Below are 27674 nucleotides of genomic sequence, written 5' to 3'. Positions count from 1 at the left end.
AATGCATATGTGTAGGGAAAGAGATGCAGACACTGTTGCTTATTCCTCAGGTGCAGCCAGAGGCCAGTCTTCGTTCCAGATCCATGTCCTCACAGCTGTCTGACTGTAGCTCACTCTTGCCAGAGGCAATTTGAGTGCGTGTGTCGCAAGTCAGAAATAGGCTTAACACTGTGTCACACCTATAGCAAGCTACTGAAATCAGATCGTTTTGAAATCGTTTACCACTTCAGAGGTGATAGAAGATAATGATGAGTTCTTTCATCAGAGAATACAGATACAATTACCAAGAACCAGCATGACTTTATATTGGGAACATTATTCTGTTTCCATTTGTATTACCCATTATTTTTGTTATATATATATTGTTATTAGGGCATCATGATTGATGGCCCTGTCTCAAACAATAAATGTACCATTTCTTTAAGCTGAACATCAAAATGTTATACAACACAAAGGAAGCAACCTTTTAAGGCCCCCTGTTTTTGGCAGATTCATTATGTCAGTGTGGTCCTGAAGCAAGACATGCTTGTCAAAGCTTTGACAAAATATTCCTGGTATGCTGCTGAAATTATTTTTACTTGATCGGCTGAAGCATCCAGGCAAGACTTATATAGTTCATAAGTACAATATTATAGCCATACTGATAAAAAGAACATAATTTATTGTAATATTTTTTTAAGATGCAGTTTGACCAAGCGCCTACTGGCTGTTGCTGAAATATGACGTTAACACACACTAACAACTGCAGTGTAGCCACAAGACGCTGCCCAGGAAGGTTAACTGTCTCCGATGATTTATCTCTCTGCTACCTAAAGCCAAACCAGCTATCTTATTAGGAAAGGCTGCTAGTTAGTTATCAAGGAAGTAGGGAACAAGGCTGCCTTCCAAATGACACTGAGCAAAAGCCTCCCCTCACTGAGCTCATAGTCTGGCCTTGATTGCAAAGCATTCAATTATTAATGTATTTTCATTTGTCTGTGTTGGTTCCGGTCAATACTGCAACATCCGCCTCTCTGCGGAGATCGTTTTTACACTTTGTCTTAAAGATACAGCCTCTTCCTCGGCCCCCTGATGTTGTAAAGCACCATTAGTAGAAAGAGTCATCCAAAAGACCCAGTGCTACTGGTGACAAAACCTCTGCCTCATGCCTAGCAAAATACTGTGATCATCATTATTATCCTCCCCTGTTGCATGAGGAAAATGTGACAAATTCCTCTGACTCCAATTAGGCTCTGGTATAATTACTTCCATTTACCAAGGTATTAATTCAGATCCTTCTCCTAAAACCTTCACTAATTCCAGTATGATGTATTGTTAGCCATAATTTCTACAAAGTATACAGTTCGTGACTTTGCAAAGTAAGCCCCCTGGTATCCGTTAACTTAAAACTTCAGAATAATAAGATAAAAATCAAATTTTACCAAGTGTAACATTGCAAAAATGATTGTGAAAGTGTTTAACTGGAGCCCTCCCTGGGTAATGATTAGCAGAGTTAAATATTTGGTGAATTTCTGAAGAGGCCTACTACAGAATCCAGCTGTTTGTATTTTTGAGTTTCGCTATGAAGCAAAAGCAAAATTTACCACAAAATTAAGCCAAAAACATACAGTAAGTCTTAAAATATTTTTTTTTAAAAGCTTTGTCAAATTAGTGTATAAATAGAAACCTACATACTGATGCTAAGAAGCTAATTGTCTTGACTCAAAGCTGACCCAAGGCAAACAGTGTTTAAAGCCACGATTTAGTCATAAAGTTACCATTTGCTTATATTATCTCATGATTTTATAGTATTTTTGTATTTGCACAGAACCTACATTCATATTAAACTTCACCATGTTTATGCATTTTCTTTTTTTTTATGTGATTTGTGGTTAAAAGCCATGTGGAGTAGGGCTGGAGGCAAATTCTGCATTGGGACCCTAAAACTCTTCCACCGGCTCTTCTTTAACCCATCATGCTTTGAATTATGAAAATGTGTAACTAATGGGACTACATATATGCCTATACATTTTATTTATTATTCTGTTTTCATTCTAGGGTGCATTAAACAGTAATGAACGTGTAGAGACCCTATATTGTCATGTGTTTTGTGTGTAATGCATCTTTTAGTATTTTTCAACTTTGAACGAGGCAGGGCGACGTAAAAAAAAAAAAAAAAAAAAAAAAAACTAGTCCCTGAACAGACTGTTGGGAGTCACAGATGGGCAGGGTCCCTGTGTAGAAAAAACTATTGTAAAGTATCTGAAAGTTACCAGCAGGAGTCACACGACCACTGTTTTTTATGATAGGTAGAAGAAAAGAAAGCGGAGAAAGTCGAAGCGGAAGTGAGCGGCTACGCGGAGCGAGAATACTTTTTTTTTGGAGAAACTTGGAAACGAGGGGCATTAGATGGCACTGCGTGATGACGAGTAAAGACTTTTCTGTGCACAGTTACAAAGTTTGAAAGGCAACTTTTTTGTCGTTGAGGTACAATGGGACTCCCCACTTTGGAGTTCAGTGACTCTTTTCTGGACAGTCCGGATTTCAGAGAGCGTCTCAAATGCCATGAAATAGAGCTGGAGCGGACGAATAAATTCATCAAAGAGCTCATCAAGGATGGGAATATGCTAATCACTGCGCTGAAGAGTAAGTAGCCCAACATGGCCTTTTAACCCCTACGTGTCTAGAAATAATCTTCTATAACTGTTACTACCTGAAAGCCACAGGCGACATGTAATTAGACGATACATTCATTGAGGATTATTTAAGTCTCTCTCAGTCATTCTTTGAACTCAAGCCACCAGGAGCTGAATAAACCCGTGGTCTCCCATTGGGAAACATTTATATTGCTGGTGAAAAGCCTTAAATCTACACACAAAAAAAACCCCACACACACATAATTCATTATTCGAGGTTGTAATTCCAGGAGATTTTTTTTTGCTATTTTAGTGTGCGGCTGCGCTGCATGCATGCATAGGCTTGCTCAGCAGAGCTCAGACAGAAGTAAAGACCATGCAGAGTCTAAACAGCTCCTGCGATATGAATGAGTTCACTCTGCACACAGCCAGACATACGGAGATCATAAATGCAGAGCTCCACTCTATTAATGAACGATGCTTTCACTCTACAGGGCTTCATCAGAAGTGAGTGAAAAACATAGACTAGTCTATATAATGACTGCATGAATGAGGGCTGTGTGACTGTTTGGATGAGGATGCCAGCACTTTTGTCAGGAGTCATTGTCCTCTGAAATTCCAAGTCCAGTATCAAATTCCACTGCACTGATAAAGTGGACTTCCTGTTCTGCTAAATCCCAGTAGGGATGGTAGTTTGGTCTGTTAACGTCAGAAGTTTGTCTCTGAAATGGGGAAAGATTAGAAATATACCACCGGTCTAATAAAAATGAAAAATAGCTAGCCTGGAATAGGATGGGAAAGCTACAGTTCAACCTTGCATGGTCCTGTCAATGTTTACTGTGAGAAAGCCTCATTCTTCTCATACTTCCACTCTTTTCATCACCGTCTCTACACAGTACATGTACTGTACATGCTTTATGCTGCTCTTGTCAAGGCGGTCACTAAAAGTCGTTGTGCTGCAAGTTGGAATGTTAACATTCACAATAAAACAAACTTACACAAACATGTATTATTCTTAATACAAAATGTTACCTGTATGTGTTTATGACTGTATAATGCATGTCTTACTTGCTTTTGTGTTAAGAATGTTCTTGCATCATGGAGCTTACAGTAAGCTATGATTTGCCCATTTTTTGTTATATCGGCTATTGTGTGGTAAACAGAGCTGATTTGTAGCAAAACATAGTAAATTTGTAAAGAAGTTATAAAACAGCATTTAAGTGTGTGTAACGGCAACTGTCCATCAACGAATCAGAATCATTTAAAAATGACATTGATGGGTCTGTTATCCCGCTCGTCAAAATCCAGTCTGTCAAATCTCTGATTTTGAGCATAATGGAAGGATGGATGGTCAAATGAACACAAACCAAGCAATGGAATTTGAAATGAATGATTGATATTACAAGATCCATTCAAAAACACGAGTGGACTTTTTTTGTCGGTGTGCTTGTGCTTCTATTCTTTATCTACTCCTACAGTTTCTACCTCTGTTAGAGCCAATTTGGTTAAACAAAGTGACATTCTGGATATCTATAGCTTGTTATAATGAGATACAATATTTATGCTATGGGGGACATCTGATGTAAGGCTGGGCGATATGGACAAAATGAAATATCACGATATCGATATTGCGACAGTATTGTAGGGATGACTATTGGTGCTCTCACAAAACATTTACACAATTCACATCACTTAACTGTAATGTAGCCTTTAAATCCAGGAAAAGACACTTATGCCATATTATGACGTTATGATATCCAAAATCTAAGATAGCTAGTCTCATATCACAATATTGATATAATAATATACTGCCCAGCCCTAATTTGATATAAAGAAAAAACTGTGAGCAGCACTTAGCATTTCAATCATCATGTCTTCGAACTGAATGTACTATTTCTCAGAGCATCTAAAGGCCAGACCTGTTTCATACCAATTTTGCTGGAAACCGTTCTGTCAGTGAGTACCACAGGTGGACAGAAATACTCTGCTGAATGGTTTATTCATAGCAGTGAGGATACTCAGCAGCAGTATGTCAGAGGTCCATGCAAACGGTTTAATACTAAATCAGATCTGGAGTTTGGCTATGCATGTAAGACAGTGGCAAGAGAATAGAGAATTTGATTGCGTTATTGTTGCAGGAAAACTACATAGCTCTACTGGATCCCACCATTCATGTCCCTTCAGGGCTCTGCCTTGTGCAAAACCAAAGTTTAAAAAAAGAGGATTGGAAATATAGCCTACTGGTTAACCTAAACCATTAAAAAAACCCTGAAATCTGGTCCTAACACAAACAGCTGGTCGGTAGATCTTTCAGGTTGGATTTTTATCTTCATTATAATGATGAGTGGGAAAGTCCTAAAGGAAATTCCAGTTTCAGTCAGGGGTGGAGGGAGAGAGCTAGCGAGTAGACGGAAGTAAATAATTGATGGTCTTAACTTAGGATGCCACAGAGGTTTATGACCCTTTATGACCCACCATCAGTGGTGACATTACTGGAAGACCTTTAATGGACCTTTTTTTTTTAATAGTAATCATCTCATGTTTCAAAATTGGAATAGTATACTATAATTCATTTGCTTTTCACACATGCTGTCTGGATGAAGCCAGTTGAGCCAAGGTTGTCTTTCATGTCGATACATTACCTGTAAAATGGCTCTACACACTGCTGAAACTGTACTTGGTAGTTTTGAGTATGTGAGTAACTGCAAAATGCGTGTGTAGTACATGTGTGTGACTCATCCTGCAAATTTCCTCTGTGTTCTGGTACGGATGTATTCCTTTAGTCAACAATTTTGATAATGTGTTTTCAAAAAGTCCACTCCCATAGTTAACAAAAAATTAGGTGTGGTAGGAAATGTTAAATTGGTCCAAAAGACTAGACTGGCAGGGCTGACTCTTGGTTAATATGTGCCTAAATAGAGAATTTCAAAAAATGAGACCACATTTGAATGACCATGTAATAATCATAATGGAAATTATATTTTTGCCTCTTTACATTTAACATAAAAGACAAAATGTTGCACTCTAAGTAAACCAGCTTTCTATGCTTGTATTGCTATTATAATGCATGTACTAATGCTCATAATAAGGATTGTGGCCAAAACATTCTCAGATACCACTGCACCTTGAATGCAATTTATTGGCATGGATATGCATGGTTAGTTCCAGGTGCAAGTGAGATCTGTCTGCAGATGCTGTGACTAGCGTTTCCTTACTATCTGCTGGGTACTTAGTCTTCACACCTGGTGTAAATAACAACTGCTGACTTTTATTAATCCCCCCGCTTGACTGCAGTAATTGAATACACTAAAGGCACTAATTATCCCTCTGCGAGTAGGGTGGGAGAAACCGCAGATACGAGGCAAATAGTGATAGATTTTCGATGTGGACGGTAAGTTTGTCAGACATCAGTGGAGGCTGTATACTTGAAATCTATCTGGTAACATTAAAATGGTGTTAGTGATAACCATAAAGCCAGTTAGTTGGACATGTGTTCAGTAACACATTAGTGTACCCTGTTCAATACTGTGGCAGCAATATTGGCTAAATAAAGCCAATGTAAAAGTGCCCTAAGCTGCAGCTGAGACGTGGCTCCCAAAATTTAAAAAGTTCCCAACTTCTCTGTAGAAATTCACATTTTAAAATGTTCCTCTCAGTACATACTGCTCTAATACTGTTGTTCTTTTCTTCTCAATTTTAGTTTCATTACATTGTAGGACTGCAACTAATGATTATACTAGTGACTATAAAATTGTGAAAAATGCCTTACAATTTCCTGAGGGAAACATAATCACTTGTTTTGTCCAATGAACAAAATAAGATACTCAGTTTAGTACCACATTTGAAAAGTAGTTATTTCGAACCAAAGAATGGTTATTTGATTTTCAAAATAGTTAACATGTTAGCAAAGACTTATATTTATGTCATTGCTACAGAAAATGCTTGTTTCTGATTGGCTGGCAAAAGTCTCTTAAAATAGTGCAACAGGACACAATAATTAAAGCTACCCTCCAGATATGTATTAAGACATAAAAATACTCTGCTTTGAAACAATAAGGAGTGTCTGATATAGTTTACCACAAAAATTCCAAAATTTTTGATATGCAAATATTATATAACATTTCAGAAATTTAAATGCTGGAGACAGTATGTCCCCTACTTCACTGAAAAGTCCATTCTGAATGTAGGTATGTTCATTGGAGGCTTTAAGTTTCCACATCATACTTGTGTAAAATGATCCTTGGACCAGGATTGTCCTCCACACTAGCTGTGATGTCACAAATCCTGTTCATAGGCCTGCCCCTAAAAAATCAGATTTTCAATGAGCTTAGAGAAACTTTCCACTCTGAGCACATGAATGTGAGAACAACCTTCTAGTGTCAAAGTCTGCACATACATCATTCTGCTCAGTGAAGCTCAAACATCCAACTGTGGGAACAAGAAGAGATACATATTTTTGAGAGGAGGGGGGGACTTTAAGCTATGTGTTGGTGGTTTACTCCAAGTGGTGAGACGGACAATACATAAACATGGATTAAACTGTAAAGGTTTAAAAGATGATCATTTGAACACTCATTAGATTTTACTAGATATACAAAATAACATTGCAGACCTCCCCTGTACCGCATCCATAATTTTTGTACATCAGTAACACCTCATTATTGTTGCTTACATCAAACAGACTCAGAGAACTATGAGCACCCCATTTGCAGTCCTCTTTCTCACCACCTGTCATGTAAGTCCAATATTCATCAGCCTTTTAGCCGTGGATTGGCTGGCCAGCTCCCAAGAAAAATATTTGATATTGTTTGGCTCGGTAGATGTTTGCAGTTTTTTACCAACCACTTGTCACTGAGCCCGTAGCATACAGTTGGCCCGTGGATGAGCTTTTGTGCTGAGTGTGGCCTCTGTATTGTAATTATATGTCATTTGATTCAGTGGTTATGTTTACAGTGTCCTTTCAGAAGGCAAAGGGATATATTTTCTACAGACTATGGCTTAAACTGAGTTTCTGTATCACATTACTGTGACAGAACATTACACAATGTGGTTCACAATTAAACTGAAGAACATGTTAAAACACTGTGCACTGAAGGGCCAGAGCTGGTCCCAGCGCGGTAATCAGGAATCCTCAGAGAACCGCTCACATTTGGGTAGCCTTTGGATGATGGTTTGTGTCCTTCACACACAATTTGTAAAAATTGGTCACAACACTAAGCCAACTGCTTGTTCCTCACTCATTGTGGTAGCAGGTAGGACATGTGATTTAGCAAAATGTGCATCACTGATGTTCCTTCCTTCTCATGTTTAGAACCAGAGCTTAATTTTTCTGCCAAACTCACATTTAAGGTTTATTGTGTATTTTAAAGTTGTTTTTTTTCTCTTCACAGTTAATATTAAAAACCGTCTTTAAAAATTCATGTACCAGAGTAAGCATTTAATTTCCATAAGCTTTAATAAATGAAGCCAAATTATCTCAGTCTAAACTGGAAGTCAGCCCATTATTATGTTAGCTGACTGTATTTCTCTGCCACCACCCCATGCCCACGCCTGTTCACCAGCTAAAGAGCAAAGCATCCTCCCTGGGATACATGCAGTAATGACTGGTTGACACAGGGGTTGTTATTATAAAAACTACAGTATTTAGCAAGACTGTAAACAGCATCTTTTCTTGTTCCAACTGTGACGGCATAATTTTGAGGTATTTATGAAACTTAATATAGCTGTAATTGGTGACTGTTATTTTATTAAATGAAGGCATGACGTGTGTGCTTTTCGTCAAAAGTGATTTCACAATTGCTTTCAGCTTTGGGAACTCAGAGTGTTTGTTTGTCTGAGGATAGATGATGCTCCCAAGGCTCAGCCACAGGAAATGTCCTGTAAACATGCTTGTATAACCATCCCCCATCCTCCCTCAGATAGCATTTGGCCTGACATCATTCCGCTTCGGTGTGTGTGGGTGTGTGTATGTATTATCTGTGTGTGTGTCTACCGGACTGTGACTGTAAAGCAGGCTGTGTGTTTCAGGATTAATACCATTTATAATGTATTGCTGCCGCTTTGACGACTTTGATGAATTTGAACTCGTGTAATGGAAATAAAATACAGGAGTAGATTATGTGACTTGTTTAGCAATAAAGCCGAGTGAAGCTGTAAGCGTAGCTCGTGTAAGCACTGCAAGGGATTGGGGTGTTTTTTTGTGGGAAGATTTCGATAAAAGAATTAGACGTCGTATTCCCTAAAAAGCTGCTTCCCCTCAGACTGTGCAGGGAAATGTGTTAGACTCCAGATTGAGGTCTGTTCTGAAATACTCTATTGTTGCTCTGTCAGTCAAAGTGATTGTCACACCGAGCACACCATTCTTATGCTTACTGTCGCTTGGCACGGCACCCTGTTGCTTTTGAAGCTTCGTCAGACTGAAAAGGAGAAGGTGGCGAATTTGTGTTTCTCCCCCGCAACATTAAATATGAACTTATTCTCTTCAGCCGGACATGTTTATTGTTGTATTATTTACTGGATGTGCGTTTTTGTCTCTTTTTTTTCTCAATGTAAATGAAGTGCTGTGTTGTTCTGTCTATTGAAGTTGTTGGGTTGTACTCAAAAAGCAGGGCTTGTGTTTATGTATTTATAGTCGTTCCAAACGGCTACTCTCGGAGGCGGACTGAAAAGCTGACCATCATAGAGAGGGGAAGGATGCAATATCGGTTCAAATGGAGAGAATAACAGCATACATTTTCAGACAGTCTCTCCTGAAAGGCATTCATAGTGTTGCACTCTGTTATGCACATGAAAAATCACAGAAATAGTTGTGTCAAGAAGGGAAAAAAGACAGCTTGAGAGACAAGTTGAAGCCCTGGCTCCTTTCTCACCTTCGCATTCCTAGCCAATCATGGCTTGAATGTCAGATTGTTGGTTTCGGAAAATTACAGAAATTGTCAGACACGGCTACCTCAATTCAATATCGGAAAGGTGAGGGGGGGAGGGGGGGCATTTCCAGAGCTATTCAGTCATCCATCAAGCAGTTGTGACGGTGTATAAATCAGGCTGAAAGTCACCAGATGGTTTAATATTAAGGGTTGGTTGCTGTTCGATCAGAAAAGTTTGTATGACATGTGTTCAACTACATCAGAAGTATTGACCTGTTCCGGGGGAGGGGGTTTCCGAAGGTATTCAACCAATAGTGTCCCTTTCACTTGAGCTAAATGCTGTCATGCATTGGTTTCCTGTTAAAAACAACTGTAGCAGACTTATGATTATGCTTTACATTCTTGTGATGAACCAAAAGATTGTGTGGACATGAATTTGCATGTCGACTTCAGATATGCACATTAGATCGTCTCCGGCGCTTTGCCCCATGGGTCGCTGAGATTTATCATAAAGTGTTTAGACAATGGGGGTTTAAATTAGTTTTGCACACCTGTGTTTTTCAATGTCTTTAAATACTTAGTTCAGGCAGATTATACTTGCCTTGATAACAGCAGGAAGGCCTCTTACAAAATAGACGTTTTGTTAAGTCTTATTTATGAAAATCCCCATGCCAATTACTACAACTGTGAAATTATGCTTATTTTTTCTGAGTGCTTTTTTTCTTTCAGAGGCAAGTTCATCACGGTCAGAAGTTGTGTGAGATGTGTTGTCTGTGTGTCTTCTCAAAGAAAATCTCTCAACTCAGTCTAAAGGCTGTAGACTTTTTGATAAATGGTGGAGGCTGGCCTGCCTGACTTTTTTCATTCCAGCAGAATTGCAGGGCTAATAACTCTGATCTTTTCCTTTAGAGCTTAAGAATAGGCTGTAGCATTGCATCAGCCTCATATCAAAGACCTTGTGTCGGTCTCTTCCATCCCTTCAATTGTTCTCAACAATTTAGATTTAGATTGCGGAAAACAGCAGCAGTCCATCCTGCAGTGACAGGTGGCTATTACAGGTAAATTAGAAGTCGACCAAAATAAAACAAGGAGAAAGATTGGAAGTTAAAAAAAAAAAGTTTAGGTTTAATGAAATGAACAAAAGTAATGCAGATTGGATAAAGAAATCTCATTTATGTTTCCCTGTCATATTCTGTTCATTAGTAACCTGTGCATTGTTACAATGTATTGAGATTATGTGATTGACTTGCCCATATACAGACAGCAGATTGCTGTAAAAAGCTCATTATAGATTACTGTATGTTCATTCTCTCAAAATACCAGAGACACTGTTTGCTTGATGACTCTTAAGCAACCTCTAAAAAGTACAAGTCAGAATCCCTGACCACTCAAACGTCATGGAAATGTGTGGGAAACAAACGGAAAGCCGTGTGCAAAATCATTACAAGACATCACCAATAGGCATTATAATTGGAAAGTATGCTGTATATAGGCTGCATCACCAGAGACTATGTTGTGTAGTCTCTTCCTTTCATGATTTATTCAGCTCTATTAAGACGTTTCTGTCACTTAGTTATTAGTTTGCGGGTTGACCAAGTGCCGCTTAAAGTTACTGCCTGCTACCACAGCAGAGAGTATGAATTTTAGATTAGATAAGGCTTTCTTCCAGGCATCGCTTGGCGGTGGGAAAAGTTCGGTATGCTCCAAGAGTGCGAAGGCCCATCTGGTTGGCTCTCCTCACACTGCGATGCTCTCTCCCCTGCTGCGCGACTGACAGGCGAATGTAATAGTAAGCAGGTGGAAGAGGCCTTACCTGAACGGCCGCTCCCCCGTTACAATCCCTCCAAATGGAATCAAAGTGGCACAATGCACCCTACTGTTGCATCAAAGAGATCCCCCCCGTCTCTCGTTAAGCTGGGTGCATAGAAGCGTTCCCCTTTGAAGACCTTCTCATCTCAAATCAGCAGTGTCTCACTGACAAGATAAAGTAGCTATGGTGGGTTTTTTTACTACAGTGCTCATGTACAGGCAGACATTACACTGTCTCTACATAAGAGCTGCATTGTTACAAGATGCTTTTATTTTCGGTTGCCTTAATAAACGACATAGATGTGTAGTAAAATCTGCAAATGTGCCTTTTAAATGTTATTCATTGAGTGCATTCTGAGTCATTTCAGGGGATGTGTAAATGTTTACCTATTTAGCAAAAGCTGAAGATAAATTCTTTATTGTCGCTTTTTAATGGAACACATTAATGGCTGCGATTGGAGGTTTTAAAAGCTTTTGTGCACTAATTTGTGTTAACGCACTTCATTAAAAACCCCTAAGAATATTTGGAAGTGTGAAAGCACAACAAGGATGCTGCTTTGTAATTAGTGTTGTGATTAGTATGTCAGTCACACAACACAGAATGCTGGAAATGCAGTGCACTGATTTTCTAGCATGCCTCAACATGTGCAAGGACATTTTTAAAATACTTGCATTATATATTTTATGAGCTTGCAGCTAATAACTTTCTGTCTGCAGGGGGAAGACAAGATAACATGAAAGGTTTGCAAAAAAAGGACTTAAAGTTTGGAGCTACTGTTGCTGTTTACCACTATATTTGTCATGTTTATGGGTTAATTTTAAGCTTTATGCCTGTTATTTGTTTGTGCTGTTTGTCTCTCTTTGGCTGTGTGATTTTTGTGACTATTTGAATTATTTAATTTAGCAATTTAGCCTTTTGTTATGACCAATGCCTCGGTAATTTAGTCCAAACAGCTTTGGTATCCTTGAAACACGAAGCAATAAACACACAAATGCTGTTAATTAGAATTCAACTTAGTATAAGCCACCTTTGTATTTGGAGTGCATTTCTGAGATATTGAAATTGCTATATTTGATGTCGTACTGGGCCAAAACATGTATTTTCTCTCTGTAAATATTTAAACCTTCAAGGTGTCATTTTAAGCAGATGAATAAATATCACACAAGCATAAAATAACACACGGTATTATGAATGTGGTTCAGTCAGTTTAGGGCTGAGCAATGTTCCCTGATACAAGGTGATATAATGATATTTTGCAGCACCAAATTTAATAATATAGATGTATTCATTTATCATACGATTGCACATTCACAGAAGAATAAAGAAATAAAGACAAATACCAAGAATATTCATACAATGGTAGAAAAAAGGGGATTTTTTTTTGTATGATACATATATACACATTACACAAATGTTAGCTCAGAACCTCATTTTGATGGTTTATAGGAGTCATGGCTTCAAAACTGAAAACCTACATTGCTGTTGCAGAATTTATGCATGCTCTTAAATAATAATTTATGTCCTAATAGCTACTGAAGTAAGCATTACACTTAACACTTAAACACTCAAGCTGTTCACATGAAAACTGCAGACTTTCCTGCAGTGTTGTTTGTGTTTTGTCAGGGGTTGTAGGCAGATGGAATTCGGTAGTATGTGGTTGCCCTGGAGACGAGATAAAGGGTCTACCCAGGGGGCTCTGCACTGTGGTGACTGACAGTCATAGTCCTCTTTCACATCTCACACTCTGGGCACTAACTGGGCTAGCTGCTCCATCCAGTTATGTCTTGGCTGGGTGGTCAGAGCTCTACTCTTTGATTAAAACCTGCACAGAAGGATGGTACGCCATCACTATTGTTCTTTCTGTTACCCCTTCGTGCATGCCCGCTGTGTGAAGAATCATTTCAGCAGGTCGGATGATGTGCTAGGAAAAGTGCATACAGGGTGAGATGAAATGTTTGCTGAGTGTAATAATATGAGACGGCACTATTTTAAGGTGTTGGTATAAATAGTGTATTAATGATTCAAAATTTCAAAAATAGGTCATTTTCTTTTTTTCTTTTTTGTTTTTGTTTTGTTACCCGTGCTGCAATAGCTCTTCTGTGTTACACTTCATGTGGTAAATAACATCTAACATCTTCAGATTCAGAGTTTATCAAAGTTACATTTCTTTTCCTTTTATTACCCCCTTGAACAGCACAACTCTTTTTCACACACTCAAAGTGCAATGCACCAAATTCCTGCTTCTGTCAGAGGAGATATAGAAGAGTAAGATGAAATATCTAGGGAACCATGAAGTCTCTACTTCATATACACCCAATGAAGGGCCCTATTTCTTTCTTTTATTCCTTATTTCCTTCCTTTCTTCGAGAATTGAAGCCAATCCGGTCTCATCTGGTTACTGCTGTACATCCCTGTATCACGTCAGTATAATTTGTGAGGTATTTCCTCTTATCATTGTGATGTGGTGAGTAATGACATGACCACAGACTGTAAAAATTTGTCACCCACTTGTTTATGAACTCCCATTTTGAGTTTCAAGTTTGCATTTTGACCATCACCATCTTGAAGTTTTGAGGCCAGAAGTGACCATATTTGACAAGAGGGTGGATCTGACCTTAATGCTAGCTGCTAGCTTGGTCAGCATGGTGCATTTACAGTTTATGGTTTACTCTGATGGTTCCAAAGCTTATGCTAATTTTTGCCAGCGAAAAACAGGTTTAAAACCATTAAAACAAAATGTACTTACCAGAAAAAACTAAACATCCGAATCTTTTGAGGGTCTTTTAGTACAACCGAACACAAACAAGACTTTTTTAGGTGACCAAAATGTTACAATTAACTTTCATGTACTGAAAACACACTGATAATAGCAAAGGATTTGGCAATACTATACTCTGTGAATCGGGGGTTTCACCATTGTTACGTTACCTAACCAATGTTGTTGCTGTGGTAGGGACCCACCTGCCACTCAAGTTATATAAAAATCCCCCCATCCACATTTTTTGACAAGCCTGTACAGACTTGCCCTAGTACTTTGTCATTAGCTAAATCTCTAAAGCTCCTGGCCTGCTAAAAAATTAACTTTCAGCCTTGGAAGCGGCTAGACACAATTGCTTAGTTAATAAGCTGATAAACAAAAATCTAAATTATCAGTAGACTTAGATATTTGGATGCAGAATACCAACAGTAAGCATTGACTTATTAACTGATGAAACACCCTGAAAACAGTGGCTCTGTCCCTGCATTCTTTCCACTAAAACTTTTGAATCCACAACTTGGAATATGCTACACTGCTTGCCTAAGGTTAAAAAATTTTAAGCTGTTCATTTATCTTCCTTTATACTGATTCTCTTTCCATTTATCTTTGCTATTTGGTCTTGTGATCATTTTCAGTGACGTGGTTTCTTTGTATTCACTTGTGCAATACTTTATTCAGTATTGAGCAAAGGGCTAAAATAATTTGTGGTGATTCCCAAACTTAGTAAATAATGTATGTAAATAGAAAATAAACAAAAAAAAATGTTGTGCAAGGTCTTTCTTGAGCATTCTCTTAATTAAAATATGGTAAATATTTATACATGCATATGTTCACTTCAAGGTAGAGCAGCAACGGGATGTTGCTGATGAGCAAGCCATCATATAGGCAACCTATTTCCTTAAACCCTTCTATGATAGTGTAGGTGTTCAGAAAATAATTGCATTGAAAAGTACATTACCATTTAGAATAGTAAGTAATTCTGGAGGCAATTAGCTCCTTAATCTTTTCTGCTGGTGGTGAAGTAGCATTTAGCTACATGCAAGTTAACATAAAGTTATTAAACTGTTACTATAGCAAACATGTCTTCAAGTTTATTACAACTTATGCCAGAGTGTATATTTTTAACAAAATGCACAGGTTCAGGAGGTACATTACCTAGTTATTCCTCCCACTGATAAATACAAATAATTTTATGTTTTGAAATGAAACAATCCACCAGATTAATCATCAATAAAAACTGATATAAATAATCTGTCCCATCAGTCACATCACTTATGATTAGGATCTTATTGAAAATAAACATAAATGTAGACTTACAGACGGGTGACAAATTAAAAGAAAAACTGGTACAGGTCTGAATATTTGACCTCTACAGTGAGGGGATCAAGTGGCTCTGATATCCTGTGGGGGGGCATTTTGCTGGCATGTTTTGGGTCCACTTGTCCCCTTAGAGGGAAGGGTCACTGCACTTCATACATATTTAAGTCGGTACCTGAGGTTTGATACCCAGCCTTAGTTGGAATATTCTGGTGTATTGACGGCATGGGTGGAAGGCGTAGGTTTATTTTTTGAGGTTTAGGCCTGTCTGAATGTTAGAGCTAAAAGATCATCCATTATTGATGGCCCCGTGAGCCCATCCAGACAACTGCAACTAAGTATTGATCTCAAATCAGCAGCTTTAGAGTCAAAGCAAGAATGATAGGAGCGCATCACTGGCACAATACATCTTCTGGAAAAGTTCCACTCAGTAGTGCTGAGGGCAGCTTCAGCAACATTTACAAGTGGTCAGATGTACTCATTCACATAGTGTGCTGTATGCCTTTCAATCTGTGGTCTCATTGAGCAAAAAATCTTGCGCTTTTGTTCCTGTGATGACTATACTGAAATATGATATAACAGTGCTTGCTGTTAGGTATAGAAAAATATACTCACTGACAAATATCACATGATTCTTTTTTTTTTTTTATCAAGCTTTCCAACCAATTATGTTCCTGTGGAGATGAGAGCATTGATTTTTGTGGGCTTTTAAGGCTGGTGTGTACTTGCCTGTTAGATAAACTATTCTCACAGTAGGAGCTGTATAAGTTACAACACAACATCTATTATAGACTGTTAAACATTCCTCAAATGGACAATTTCTAGCAAACAGTGGAAAATCACAAGTTAGCAGTAGTCTCAGCAGCTTCTAACGTTCAGTTATTATCAATTATCGCCTTTTTTAATTATTAAAGAATGAGATGTATTGGATACCACCAATTAAATTACTGTATTCAGTTTGATAGTATGTCACATGTTATACTATCCATTCTGTTGTTGCTGTACAGTTAATGAGGTTATCTATGGGATCCTTCTTAAAGAGCTTAAGTGTAGGCACTTAAATGTATGATACCAGAATATGAATTACATACAGTATAAATAGCATGTGTAACTGTATATATCCAGACACAGTTACAAGCCTTTAAACTGAGTTACTGAAATTTTATGACTCAGACTTGCAAAGTATGATTTTAAAACAACCTTTATACAGTGTACGGCAACCACTGAGTCCTCTATCGCACCAACACATAAGTTCTACAGCATGTACTGTATATTATCTGGCTGTGTGCCTTTTTCTTTCTTCCGAGCAAGATTCTTTTAAGTTCAGATTTCTGAGAAGTAAAGGCATCACTGTCGATGAAAGAAGAAAGAAAGAGAGAAGCAATTAGTGAGTCATTGTCAACAATGGATATGAGAAAAATGTGTACATTTCAAACTGTGTGGGCTGAAAACTAAAATGTCAGAGTATTTAAGTATCTCCATCTTGTTTCGCCTTTAATTATAAATTCGGAGGGGAATTATGACATGCTAAAAGCTTCCATTATGTACTGAAGTTTCATTTCAGTATTTCTAAACATAGCTTACTTTCAATTCAGTAAGAATACACTCACACGGCAGACCCACACTCTAACCTTTGTGTAACTGAGGTATGAAACAAATTGAAATCAGTTACATAATAAAAAATAAAATTGAATTACGAGTTCTTCATGCACTCGGTCAACTATGCGCAGGTCAGCCTTGCAGTTACTTTGCCCTTTGCATTGAAAAGCTGCTTAATTGCTTTTCCACCCAACATATTTGATTTCCTTGTGAATTTGACTACAGTCAGATCCTCTTCCTACTCATGTGCCTGATCTTTAGCACGCAGTACTATCTATGTCTATGTTTTTATACATTTATGACTCATGATTAAGATACGTAGAGGTTTTATTTTACCCTCTAATCGAGTAGTATATGTTTTTGTCTTGTACATGTAGTTGTTAGAACTCATTTCCCAACCTTAAGTTAAGATCTATGTCATCACACAAATATGTTCGATAATTTAAAAAGGATTAGTCTTTTACTTCCTCAAAATACAAAGAGATTTTTTTGTCAAGTTTATACATGTTATCCAATCTGTTCTTGAGCAGTTCAGCAGACATGGGAGGTTTCCTAATTGGGGAGTTTAAGCTTTTGATACTATATTCTACTCCACACTATATATAAAAAGTAAAAGCACATTAATAAACTGGTTGGCCCTATTATTGCTCATGAAGTTGTTGGGTTTTTTTTTTATCACAATGATGGTTTTTCAGCTGCCAGAAAAGGTAAACTTGTAAGTACAGGTCATGGTGAGGTAGCTTATATTTCTGGGCCCATTCTGTTGTTTGGTGATGTGTTTGTCTTTTTTTCCATGGATTATAAAAAGAGTGGGAGGGTTTACATTGAGCAATAAAAGAGTTTTAGTATCAGATGAGAGGCTGTCGGAGCGCCTCTAATTCTTGAATGGACATGTAACGCTCTGATTGACTCATCACTACAAACATTGGCCAGTTGGTTCTTGGTGATTCTAGCACATTGCATAAGTAGAAAGTATAAGACTGTGTACATAAAAACTTTACGAGAGAATCAACTCCCAAGCTTTGTGCTACACAGAAAGCTACAGCTTGAAATTCCGCTGCCTGCGGCTCTAATAACAGGGTGAATGGAGAGGCTGTGCTTTGTAAAACTTGTTAAATACATTCAACCGCTTGAATAGATTTACTTTCAGATTATCGACCATTTTTGATTCAATTCGGCAGCTGTAGTGCAGTGATTTGTTCCTGATTGCCACGTCAAAGAGTTGAATATGCTTGGACTGATTTGAATCTTTATCTGTCTCCTTTAGCCTGCTACAAGAAATTAGTGCTGAGGCTCATGGGTACAGTAGCATAGTAGTATTTTGAGCCATTCAGCATATCAAACTGATGGGAAAAAAATCATTATCTCTCTCTCTCTCTCTCTCTCTCTCTCCATATATATATATATATATATATATATATATATATATATATGTGTGTGTGTGTGTGTGTGTGTGTGTGTGTCATTAACAGTGAATTGTCAAGTGTAAATTATTTTCACTTGGAAAAATACATCTGAGATCTGATACTATTTTTTTTTTTCCACGTCACCAGTCACCAATGAATATTTTGAATAAGATGCAGGACTCACTTTTTCTCAACTTGAAAGTTTACTGAGTATAAAAAAACTAAAGCCTGTTCTGGGGAGGTTGTCATTCTGAAAAAATTAGGACCGCACTTTATCACAACTGAACTCCTGGAATGCAGTAAACATCACAGATTTATATCTAACTGTGTGAGAGCGTCCAAAAGTGGAATTTTTCTATGGATTTTATCTTTAATAAATCATTGTCGACATGAAGGTTAGGCAACTGAGCTTGGCTTAATTTCTCTGGACAGATCTGGGTATTATGATCAATGGACAGGTGATAAAGTAAATATTAGAATCACTCACAGGATCGTTCCTGTATGAATGTCAGTGGGCATGGAATTGGACATTCAGCAGATCATAAAGGTGCATTATTTTGCTCTTCTGCTCCCGGATCGTTCAACTAGTTCCACTATTTTGTTGCTAGTTGTGACAATAGCAAAAAGTGAACTAAACTAGAAGTCCTGGAGTTACATGTATATACCAAAAAGTACCACAGAGTGAGAAAAATGCTCCAAGTCTGCAGGTATGCTGGCAAATGTGATTAATTACCTTGTGTTTTCTCTGTGGGCATAATGCTAGGAGAAGTTTGCTGTCTACTGTGTATGTGTACAATTTTATCCATGTTCCCTGTCTGATTCAGTTGTGCAGTGCTGTATTTCTGATGTTCAGACTCTCTTATTTTCCAGATCTTTCTGCAGCTGTCCAGAAGTTCTCCCAGTCCCTGCAGGAGTTCCAGTTTGAATGCATAGGTGATGCAGAGACAGATGATGAGGTGAACATTGGTAAGTTTAGTCTTGCCCTGGTTTGGAGGGCACAATCTTTCATGTCTTCCTCTGTGCTCTTCCCAATTAGTTGGATTGTCACCTCTATCGGGGCCTTCTCTGACATTTCCGTTAGAATTGTCTTGGGAGGTACTTGAACACAATTGGATGCACTCGTTGCACGCAACATAAGAGCAAGTGTTCTCTGGTTAAGGAGCGAGTGCTAAAATATGATATTATTATATTCGAGCAATTTTACATCAGTGAAAAGTAGGTAATAGAATAGTAAAAGGTTTTTTCAGACATATTGGGAACTGTTTTCAGACTAAATTAAGCACACTCCACAAATTCTCGGAATGGGATTTGGCTTTGAGTATAGATCTTAAAGTTGTCTGCGATGCATGTATAATTAATGCTATTGATTTGTTTATGATGCTTCCCCTCTATCTTTTCAAGCCTATAAGAGATCAAAGGGACTAATTGTGATCAGTGTCAGAGATTAATGGAGGTGCGAACCCCGGAGCTTCCAACAGGAATATGAAAGCAGCTGTGCAGAGGGCCTCTCTGGCTCTAATGGGCAGGACTACCAGTCTGGCCTCTTCTTCTTCTTCTTTTTTTTTTTTGGGCTGCTCATTATCCCCAGCTTGAGTCCTTCGCTCTGTAGAGCTGGAGACTGCAGAATTACTGTCCATCTGTGAGGGCTAGACTGGATATCGACCTCCTCTACATGAGGCTGTAATGTTCATCTGAATGCATAATGAATAGTCCTTTTTCCCATTTTTTCTCACAAAGCTGCAGCAGCTGTATGATAGGCAGGGGTTGAGGAAACCAATTATGCTTATTGGAAAAACCCACACCCAAATATATGCCTCATTAGAATCAAGCATTCTTTAATTTGAGACAGTGCACCTCTTTCTGGCTTTCAATCAAGACCGGTGTTTATCTTAGATTGAACAATGGATATTTTAGATGCCCACCTGTTATGTAGCTGTACCTGCCTTGTATTTACCACAGTGTACCACTGTGTAAACCACTGGCACAATAGAAACGGCTCAGATGACAAAACCATGGGCCTCTGTTGGGAAGCAGTTTATTGACTGTGTAATGTAGACAATGACAATTTCATTTGGGAGGTTTTTAATCAAGCGTGGATGCAACATTGGCATAAATAACATCATGAAATTGAAAATACTTTAATACTATGTAATACTCTGTGGGATTTTAAATTCTTTGCATACACAACACACAATTTCTGGGCTCCATAATTGAACCAAGTATGTTATTTTGTGTGTAAGTGTTGAGTTTAAATGCTCAATATCTTTTTAAAATGAAATGATTTCCTCACACTCTAAGCGATACAGCTATGTTCCCCTCACCATCTCAGAGAGAAAAGGCCATGATTACTATTTGAGGAAAAAAATGAAACAGCCCGGTGAAATCAATCAAGTCATCAATGAAACTGAGCTTTCTGACTGACATAGCTAGACCCTTGCGTGAATGCCAGCCATGATCTTGATGCAGTATTGGTATAGTTCACTTTGATGCTCCCAACTTCCCTGCATAACATCGGGATCCTGTATGTGCTGCCAGACGGGTTCACCTGACCTTTTATTGATTTCGCTCTATGACTTCCTGCAGTGACATTCACATTCCACGCCAGTTATCTAGGAATCAATGGGGCCAAAAGATTGATGTGGCTATAGAAATTTAAATTTTTAGAAAAGTTACATGCCCTTCTCTCAGAAGGTCAATCCTTTAGTCTCCAAGAACTGTTCAGAGCCTTCTGGGGTGGAACAAGTCAGGTGTGCTGTAAATCTAGATCTAAAATCTTAAATATCAAGCGGAAAGCCAACATTTAAACCCATAACATTGATCAAAAATATAAATGTCTTCATATAGCATGCAGGAAAAGTATATATATGGTACGTTTTTGTTTTTGTATATGCTAATCTTTCCGCATTTGTTTCTCTCATGATGTGAATTTTATGTCATGCAGTGATTCATCAGGTCTATTGTCTTTCCTCCATTTACCAGTAAATGATATGCAAGCTGTAACCTCACTTTGACTCCCATTTCCTTACTTTGGAGTCTAATCTTGTCCCATCAGTGGCTCCAGCTGTGCCCTTTACCCCCTGAGAGGTTTGCGCTGTTGATAAAGGAGCTAGTGGCATTAATAGGAGGCCAGCACGCCTGTAGGATCACTGGCACAAAATCATTGCTCCCTGGTCTTTAAAAGCTTTGGTGTTTAAATGGACCAAAGTGTCTGAGATGATGCATGGGTCCCCATGCCAGGCCGTCGCCGCAGATAATGATGTTACTGTGTTGGCAAGCAGAGCAGCTCGACCGCTGCTAAATGGCTGAACACGGGGTGACACAGGGGCTGACCAACAGAGGCCACACTGTATCTGGCCTTCTATTTAATGAAGCTGTGAAGCTATCAAGGCACAATCGCTGGCAGATAAGGTTCCATGTATTATATGCTGAATTCATCTGGCCCTGCAAAATGTAATATAAGCTACTGAGGTATAGCCCAGATGGCAGGAACATATCTCTACCACATCAGTCTCTCCTACATTGTGACAGTATATTGTAAAGCGTAGCAGGGGAAGAAAATAAAGCAAAGCAATCAGTAGGTTCCATTCAATTGAAGTATTGTTTTTTACTGCTAGTCTTGGTTTTAAATTGGACAGCTGCATGATTTTATTAGGTTCTAAAATATGCTGCAGTGAAAGCTCTGAAGCTCCACTGCAAATAAACATTTTAGCGCCATGCTACAGTGCTCGTGGGGTGCCAGGAACATCTGATGTTTAACGACAGAGCTACTGTGAATGTAACAGTGTACTTGCTCAATGGTGACCATAATGTGCATGATGTGCCATACATGTTGATGCATTTATTGACCAAACATACAGTATTTCACTTTTAACATGGTGTTGTATACATTATCTTTCTTTATTTTTCAGCCCAGTCATTCAAAGAGTTCTCCGAGCTGTTGAATACCGTTGAAGAGGAAAGAAGGCGCTTGGTAAGAATGCAGTTTTGAATATTTGTTGTTTGTTTTTTTTGTATTTCACAAATAGAAAAATGCAATAATAAAAAGGGGAAAACTATGTTTAACTGCTCACATATTGCGAAAGAAAGTGTTACTTGAGGTTAGTTCTATTGTGTCTCTCGAAGACACTATTTGTAACTTGATTTAAAAAAGACATTGAAATCACAATCCAAAACATCATGCATAGACTATTTGCTGTCTTTGCATGTCTATAGTTTACATATCTCCAATCTTTTTTAATGCTCTCATTAAATTAGATAACATTTGTTTGCTTTCAAATCCACTTTTGTCTTTGTATTTAATAGTAGCCAACCAAGAAAACAACCAATAACCATCACATAATGTGGGTGAGGGTGCAGTGGGGTGATGCTATGAATTAGAATGCTAATGATTATTCAGGTGTAATTAACAAAAATATGTAATTATAATTATAACCTGGTCTATAAACTGTTCCTGCTAGCAATCAAAGTGTCAGATGATTGGCAGTAAACAGAACATAATTTAATATACAATATCTAATAATATAAAAATGCTTAATGCTTCATCATTTTTTATGTGATGGATTATTGAGCTCAGATCATTTTTAGACCTTGAAACCTTTTTTTTTTCATGTTGCACAAAAAGTGGCAGCTATGGCTCTGTGTAAAGGTCGGCAAACAAGCCTCCAAATATGCTGAATGTCTGCAGACAAACCAGGCATGACGTAAAGGGCAAGGGCAATGGAGGTGGGGGGGTCGGGGTGAATGTCCCACCCAGTGTAAGAATGTTGCAGAATTGGAGCCTTCCCCCCATGCAATGACATGCAGAAAAAAAAGACCATTTTGTAAATTTCTAAAAACAAAAGTCAGTAAGAGCATCTGCTTAACTGGTTTTAACACTTTTCTAAGGATAACACATTTAATAAAAAATTGGTGCTGTCATATTTGTATTCATTTGTGCTGGTGCAAAGGATTAAATCTGTATGTTTCTAGCCTCACATAGCCTTAAGTCATAGGAGGAACTGAAAGAGAAAGACAAGTACAGAATATATATAGTGCAGAAAACCATGGAATGCCTTGTAATTTATTGATAAATTTTAAAAAAGAAAACTTTTGCATTTCTTTTTGACTATCTTAGAGTGCTGAAAAAAGTAAAACATCCTCAGCTTTATCACTATGTTGCTCTGTTTGTGCAGGAAAAAAAACTGAACTTTGGGATTGACTTGTAAAAGTAGACATTATAGAGGGGTGGTGGTGAAAGGTGCCTGAGGGTAGGAATTACCTCAGTTCACAGACTTCAGTTGTGCATCCGATTTAAGTCTGTTATGCAAATGAGATCAGCTGCAGGTTTGCATTGACAGGTGTGTAACTACCTGAGACATTTTTATTAGGACTCCGTTATCTGTGAAAGAGCAGATTACAAAGTTGTTGTTTTTTTCAGTCTACGAGTGTGTGTTACTGAAAAAGATTTTGTTTGGAATATCACCTTAAACTGGGAGTCCTGGTGGGATTTTTAGGACTACAACTCTGAAGTTAAAAGGTAATTCTACGATATGAGAATAACGTTATTAAGCCACTAAAGCAGCTATACTGGACCTCTGCTTGACTATACAGTGTGTAGACAAGACCTTACTGCAGTAGCTGCTAAAACACAGACTCGTCCTATAGAGATTGCATATAAAGGCTGAAATTTATGTGATGTCTCAATGTGAGCCTTTTTCCGACTGACATTCAAAGCGCGGCTAAATTTTATGATAGAAAGGTTTGCCCTTTGAAGATGTGGGTCACCTCTGTGCAGGCCATGTAGCTTTATGGAATATTGTGTCATCCTAATCAATTTGACAGGCATAAAGCTGCCGTTCATAAATTCATATAGCCTGTAGAGTGGTTATTTTTGGCTGGACTGCATCAGGTCAGCCCTATAATTGCAAAAGTCTATATCCGACTGACTGACTGAGTGATGAAGTTACACCACTGGTCTACAGAGTGTTACATCCTCAGGGGGTTTAAAGCAGTTCTACATACACGGTCCAGCCATATCTCTGATTCCTGTAAATGATTTAATTGCTGTAGATGATGCATTACCTGTAACACCCCCCGTCAGATATTAGCCACTCCTATCCTGCTAATATCTGGAAGAAAAAGACATTTGCTTTTAATTGAAGTAGTCATTTTATAATAATCTCATCTTTTTGTGATTCCTAATCAATCAATAATGCAGTGCAGCAAGTGCAGTCATCCTTTTCTGTATCTTACAGAATTCAGTTTGTCGGAATTCGTGAGCGCATACAGCTACATTCGCACTAACCTTTAGTCGATCCTGGTCTTTGTGTGCTTAGCCTGCAGCATGAAAATACAGCAAACACTGCAAGTTATCATATGGATACGAATCCCCAGTTTATTTTCTGTTAGCAAAAGGTCAGAGAGAGACAGTAGCAAAGGGACACACATTTCTATTAGAAAGTTGTGGATTACAACACATTTATCAGAATCCTTTTGGATGCAAAGACAGTGTGTGACATACTCACCAGTAAACTCAGTGTGACAGGGGGCTGGTCGGCTCTCACTGTCCCTGGTGTTTCAAATTAAGCTCTGGCATGTGGTTGTGACTCTGTCTTCCTGTTGTAGTGGTGGTCATTTGATGGCTGTCAAGGATGATCAAGGCATATTTTGGCATATTGAGTTACATGGCAGCTAAAACAGACATTTTTTTGGAGTGTATGTTGCAAAGAGAATGCATACAGTACATATTTTGAGGTCAGGCATCTGGATGGGAAGCACAAAGAGGGAACACTGTTTTACAGTTTGATGTGTTTACCGCATTTGTATGCAGAAATGATAGAAACGCTGAAAGAAGAGAAATACATATTAATGCAGGTGTTTGCAGGTTTATTTTTAAAAAAAGCATCAAATTTCAAAGGGCGAAAAGAAACAAAAACAAATCAAGATGACAAGCGGAGACGCGGCTGAACTGGATAACAGAAATTAAATGACACCGCAGCTCAGAAGTAGGACTTTGCAAAGTAATTGAAGTAAACTTAATAAATCAAAGCAGCTATGAGTAGTCACAGCGGCTATAAGATGGAGTACTTCATTCAGCTGTGATAGATTTAATAAGTAAAAAACTATTCATAGCACACACACACACACACACACACTCCCACTTTCATATGTGCCTCTCTACTTGCTTGAAAAGCATCCTCTTTGCATCATCTCTTTTCTATTCACCTTGCAGTCTTCAGTCTCACCACATCACAGGAATATGCGAGAATGTCTCTGATCTTTGCACTTTGAGCTGACTGTTCATTGTAATATTGGGGAAGTGAAGCTTATTCTCCATTTGCATGTATTCAAATCTCAGTATATGAGTGCCAGCAATGTAACTGATGTCATATGTAAACGTAGTATTTCTTTAATCCCCATAATATGGAAATTTACTTTGTTATATAGTTTTTCAAGAAGATCGTAAAGAGGTGGTGCTTACTTTGAACTGAACTTTATACCTTTGCTGCTCCAATAAATGAGCTGTAAACTTGTAATGAGTCACCTCACTTTGAGATATAAAATTGTGACATTAATAATAATACCTGCTGTATATACTGTCCTCATGTTGAAGCTGTTTTTTTCATGAAACAGGCTATGATTTATGCCAAGCACATTTGCATGTGCCAATTTCCAAAACTCTCTCTCCCATTTACTGTTTTTTTTTATTTTTACAATGCATCATTGACTTGCATGTAATTCAGTAACAGCAAACCATTTCCGCACTGTATTCATTAATTTGATAAAGATGCAGTCGAGCTCAACAAAGCCAAGACAAATGATAGAGAAACAACAAAGAAACTATTACAGAGAGACTCATATTGTTTCTTTACTGTCTGTCATAAGAACATATTTCATTTGAAAGTGAATAGTAGCGTCAGTTCTACAGTGACGTTCAGATTTTACCTGATTTTCTTATTGACAGTATATATATATCAGAATGAGCCACAATGATACAACATTGGGAAAGACAGAATACAAACTACAATGCAGAGATGAGACACATGACTGTCAGGGAGAGCAGTGCCAAACATGCATTCTCAGCTGTCCATCATTGATTCAAATATTGACCAGTGTCACTTTTCGAACGACAAAAATCTTATCTGTCAACGCACTTTGCACTGAGCACCCTGTTTTTTTTTTATCATAAACCATTCACTGTCACACGAGAGAGCACAGAGAGGAAATTCCTTAAATGTTTTCCAGATCAACGCTGTCATGGTGTGTGCATCTGGCTCGGTGGAAATGGCAGGAAAGTGCAAATGACTCGGAAGGTTTCGTTCTGATCTTTGTGTAATTTGAAAGCAGTTGATCTCCAGAACTCAATTAGCGCATTTCAACTACACATGTACACCAAATATATGAAATATCTCTTAACAAGAGAAATATATTATCCTCAAATCATAAAATATTGTGAAATTGAATACTTGAGACTCTGTGCTGTACTTTAACCACAATCACCGCCAGATGGTTTTTCTATTTGCAAGGTGTGTTACTGCTAATAGATAACAGCACACAGATGTGGCAGTCATACAGACATTCGTAAAAAGAAACTTGTCACACTCACACTGAGTGGGTGTAAACCCAATAGCAGTAGTTGCTGAAATTAAACCCAGATTTCCCCCCCATCCCCCCATCCCCCCTTTCTCCCATTTCACATCTGGACTGAATCTGGTGACTAAAAATAGAAGGACACAGACTGATAAGAGTCACTGAAACCCAGACATTTCAAAGCAGATGGAGAGGAAACCTGTGTGTCTTAAAACGAGCCCCCTGTCTTCTGTAGAATGTTAACTAGCATACTGTGTATCTAAGGTGCATCTGCTGCATGGGCTAGACTTTTACCAGTAGTCCAATTCCTGCAGGCCTTGTCAAGCATGAAGTGTTTTATTGTCTGTTGGCTTGGTGGGAGGCCAAGCTTGAAATTTTTTTGCTTGTGTACTTTGTGATTGGCTTACCAACAACCCAAAGTCTGTTATTCTAAGGGAAGACTTCCCAAATTCTATCTTTTTAAAAACATTTCTGCTATAATTCCCCTGCTGATAACCCTTTCAGCAGCATAAAAAGAGTGAAAGTGGTTCAAGTTCTGCATGGTTTGAGAAGGTTCAGCACTACTGAACATGGATGGCATTTAGGAGTGGAAGGGCAGTGCCCTCATGTTGTGGCTTTGGAGTGATGATCGTATCCCCCTGAGAGGAAGCCTTTTATGGCTGTGGTGGAAAACAGATTGTATTTTCCTGTTTTTGTTGTTGCTTTTTTTTTCTAATTGAAGAGGAACAAACAAAT

The 27674-nt window shown here is 38.2% G+C and overlaps 1 protein-coding gene across 2 annotated transcripts in view; it reads left to right on the top strand.

Annotated features, from left to right (window-relative positions):
* The first annotated feature begins 2181 nt into the window (after window positions 1–2181).
* LOC137186384 (rho GTPase-activating protein 42) overlaps window positions 2182–27674 on the top strand; it is a 61410-nt gene continuing 35917 nt past the window's right edge. Inside the window, exons 1-3 of one of the 2 annotated variants that reach the window (XM_067595274.1) lie at window positions 2182–2625; window positions 19242–19337; window positions 22280–22341. In XM_067595274.1, the coding sequence (XP_067451375.1) occupies window positions 2472–2625; window positions 19242–19337; window positions 22280–22341 (312 nt within the window). In that variant the 5' untranslated portion in view covers window positions 2182–2471. The remainder of the gene's footprint in view (window positions 2626–19241; window positions 19338–22279; window positions 22342–27674) is intronic. The other variant, XM_067595275.1, reaches the window with a different exon arrangement.

This window comes from Thunnus thynnus, chromosome 7, assembly GCF_963924715.1.
Source record: "Thunnus thynnus chromosome 7, fThuThy2.1, whole genome shotgun sequence".
Classification (NCBI taxonomy): domain Eukaryota; kingdom Metazoa; phylum Chordata; class Actinopteri; order Scombriformes; family Scombridae; genus Thunnus; species Thunnus thynnus.
Note: the sequence above shows the minus strand (reverse complement) of the source record. Positions and strands in the feature narration are given on the sequence as shown.